The sequence below is a fragment of the Pundamilia nyererei genome, unplaced genomic scaffold, assembly GCF_000239375.1.
Source record: "Pundamilia nyererei isolate P.nyererei 1_Seehausen unplaced genomic scaffold, PunNye1.0 scaffold00039, whole genome shotgun sequence".
NCBI lineage: Eukaryota > Metazoa > Chordata > Actinopteri > Cichliformes > Cichlidae > Pundamilia > Pundamilia nyererei.
The window spans coordinates 882,168-884,297 of record NW_005187440.1 but is presented as its reverse complement, the minus strand read 5'-3'; the positions used below and the strand labels follow the sequence as shown (position 1 = coordinate 884,297).

General features: G+C 40.0%; 1 protein-coding gene across 2 annotated transcripts in view; it reads left to right on the top strand.

The window, feature by feature from the left end:
* The first annotated feature begins 254 nt into the window (after positions 1-254).
* xpc (xeroderma pigmentosum, complementation group C) overlaps positions 255-2,130 on the top strand; it is a 10,581-nt gene continuing 8,705 nt past the window's right edge. For both annotated transcript variants that reach the window (XM_013910256.1, XM_013910255.1), the window contains exons 1-2: positions 255-541; positions 1,687-1,980. In XM_013910256.1, coding sequence (XP_013765710.1) covers positions 430-541; positions 1,687-1,980 — 406 coding nt within the window. In that variant the 5' untranslated portion in view covers positions 255-429. The remainder of the gene's footprint in view (positions 542-1,686; positions 1,981-2,130) is intronic.

Here is a 2,130-nt window from a genome sequence, read left to right as displayed (position 1 = left end):
GCACAACACCACCCCTTAGTGCCCAAAAGTGGTATTACACCTCCCTGAAACACCACATTTTATATATATATATATGTATATATATGTATATATATGTATAAGACCATAAAGCCATTTATAAACAAATGTTGGTGTCAGCCTACTTATAAATATCCAGGTGTTAACTTGTAATTATAGGGAGCTGAATTGGATCTATTTAGTGAAGAAGAAGAAGAAGAAGAAGACAGGAGAGCGGATATGACGTCAAGGTCCGGCCTCCACAACAACCGGGTGCAGTTTCTTGTATTATGAAAACTCCTGAATGGCAGTGTTGGGTAACTGCTGTTTCCTCGCCCTTATACAACAGCATGTGGAGCTCTGAAGGACTACTGCTCGTCTAGCTCTGGATATTATTATTCAAAGAAAGTTCTTCCACTGACGGCAGCTAGCATGGCGAGGAGGAGAGAGTGCGCAAACACGGGGGGCGACACAAAGAAACTGAAGCAGGTGCTGAAAGCGAAGAGCTGCGGGGCAAAAACAAGAGCGAAGAAGAAAGATGCTGGTATGAAAAGTCGGAGTTGCCTAAAATATGTGTCTGTCATTAAATAAATGGAACCTCTGGCCCCCATAGGTTAGGAAATTAAGTGAAGTACAGGGGAGGTTAGCTAAGCGGTCTGTGCACAGTGAGCCTGGGTTCATGAATAAACTTACACACGTTCATCTGAGGAAGAGTTTCACACAGATGACTAACATCAGCATTAGCTGTAGTAAATGAAAAATACTACTTCACAATGTTATAAAATAATTGAAATGTAAAACACATCCTCTGTCATCCATTCCCTCTGACTGCTCTGAGAAGCAGTTTTTGTGCAGTTATAACGTGACAAAAATATAATTTATGTCACACATCACTGCAAAGCTTCGGTTTATTGGAGGCAATGCATAATATCGAGCTATTATGGCCATAACCATAAAGGCAGTGTATGAGCATCCAGGTGCACTGCTTAAGGATGTGCATGGTTGCTGAAGTGGATCTGCTGGCCCGGATGCACATCTGTGCTCCACATACCAAAACACCAACCATATTTTGTGCATAGATGGTGTAAGTGTGTGTGTTAACTTCTTAATCCTGCTGGTTTGTCTGCAGCTTCTCAGACGTGATCTCTGACGTGTATTTGAATAAGAGCATTATCTCTGTGGTGTATATAGTGGTGATAAACCAATTTTCAGATTTTAGGCTAATACAAGCATCTGGTTTAAAATAACCAATATTTTTTCTGGAATTTTTTTTTTCATTTTTATTGTTGATTTTTCCTCCGTTGGATTAAAGAATCAAAAATTCATATAGATTTCTTTATTCTTCAGTGTTAGAGGCATTTAGGTCATCCATCTTATGTACTCATAGGCCAGTATCAGCACTTCCCTTCATGCTTTGTGGTAAATCATTCATAAACTGTGGTTTTCATTCAGATAAACAATGCTGTTGCACTTCCTACAGTGGCACAAAAATGATTCTCCAGACAATTAAGGCACTTTTGTCAATTTTCTGTAGCAAAAAAAGAAAGAAAAAACATCCTCATGCAGAAAATTGGCTCGCAATATAATACATTTTTAGGGTGGTTGTACTTCTGTTTTGTATTGACGTGTTTTCCTTTATTCTCAGTCAAGCACAGAGGCTTCAAAACATCTTTCAATCTGTTTTACCAGGTGAGGACATCAAAGATAAAGAGGAAAAGATAGAGAGGAAGGTCATCCCTAAGCCCCGTGCGCCCTCAAAGCGAGCAGCAGGAAATAAGTTGTCTTCCCAATCTGACACCAGCTCTGCTGTCAATACCAGCAAATACTTTGAGTCACCCATTATGGAGGAGAATGATAGCGAAGATGACTTTGATATGGTGACCTCCCCACCACGGCTTAAGGTGAACACCAAGAAACCAGAGAAAGAAGAAGAAGGGGAGGACAGTGAGGAGGAAGATGAGGATGATTGGGAAGAAGTGGAAGGTAAGTGTAAAATCCGTAACATTTGTAATAATGTTATAATGTTTTGTTTTGTTTTTTATTCCTATGCTAAGCAGGGAGTAATGGAAAACAAAGGAAATGAATAGTGTGTGTGTGTGTGTGTGTGTGTGTGTGTGTGTGTGTGTGTGTGTG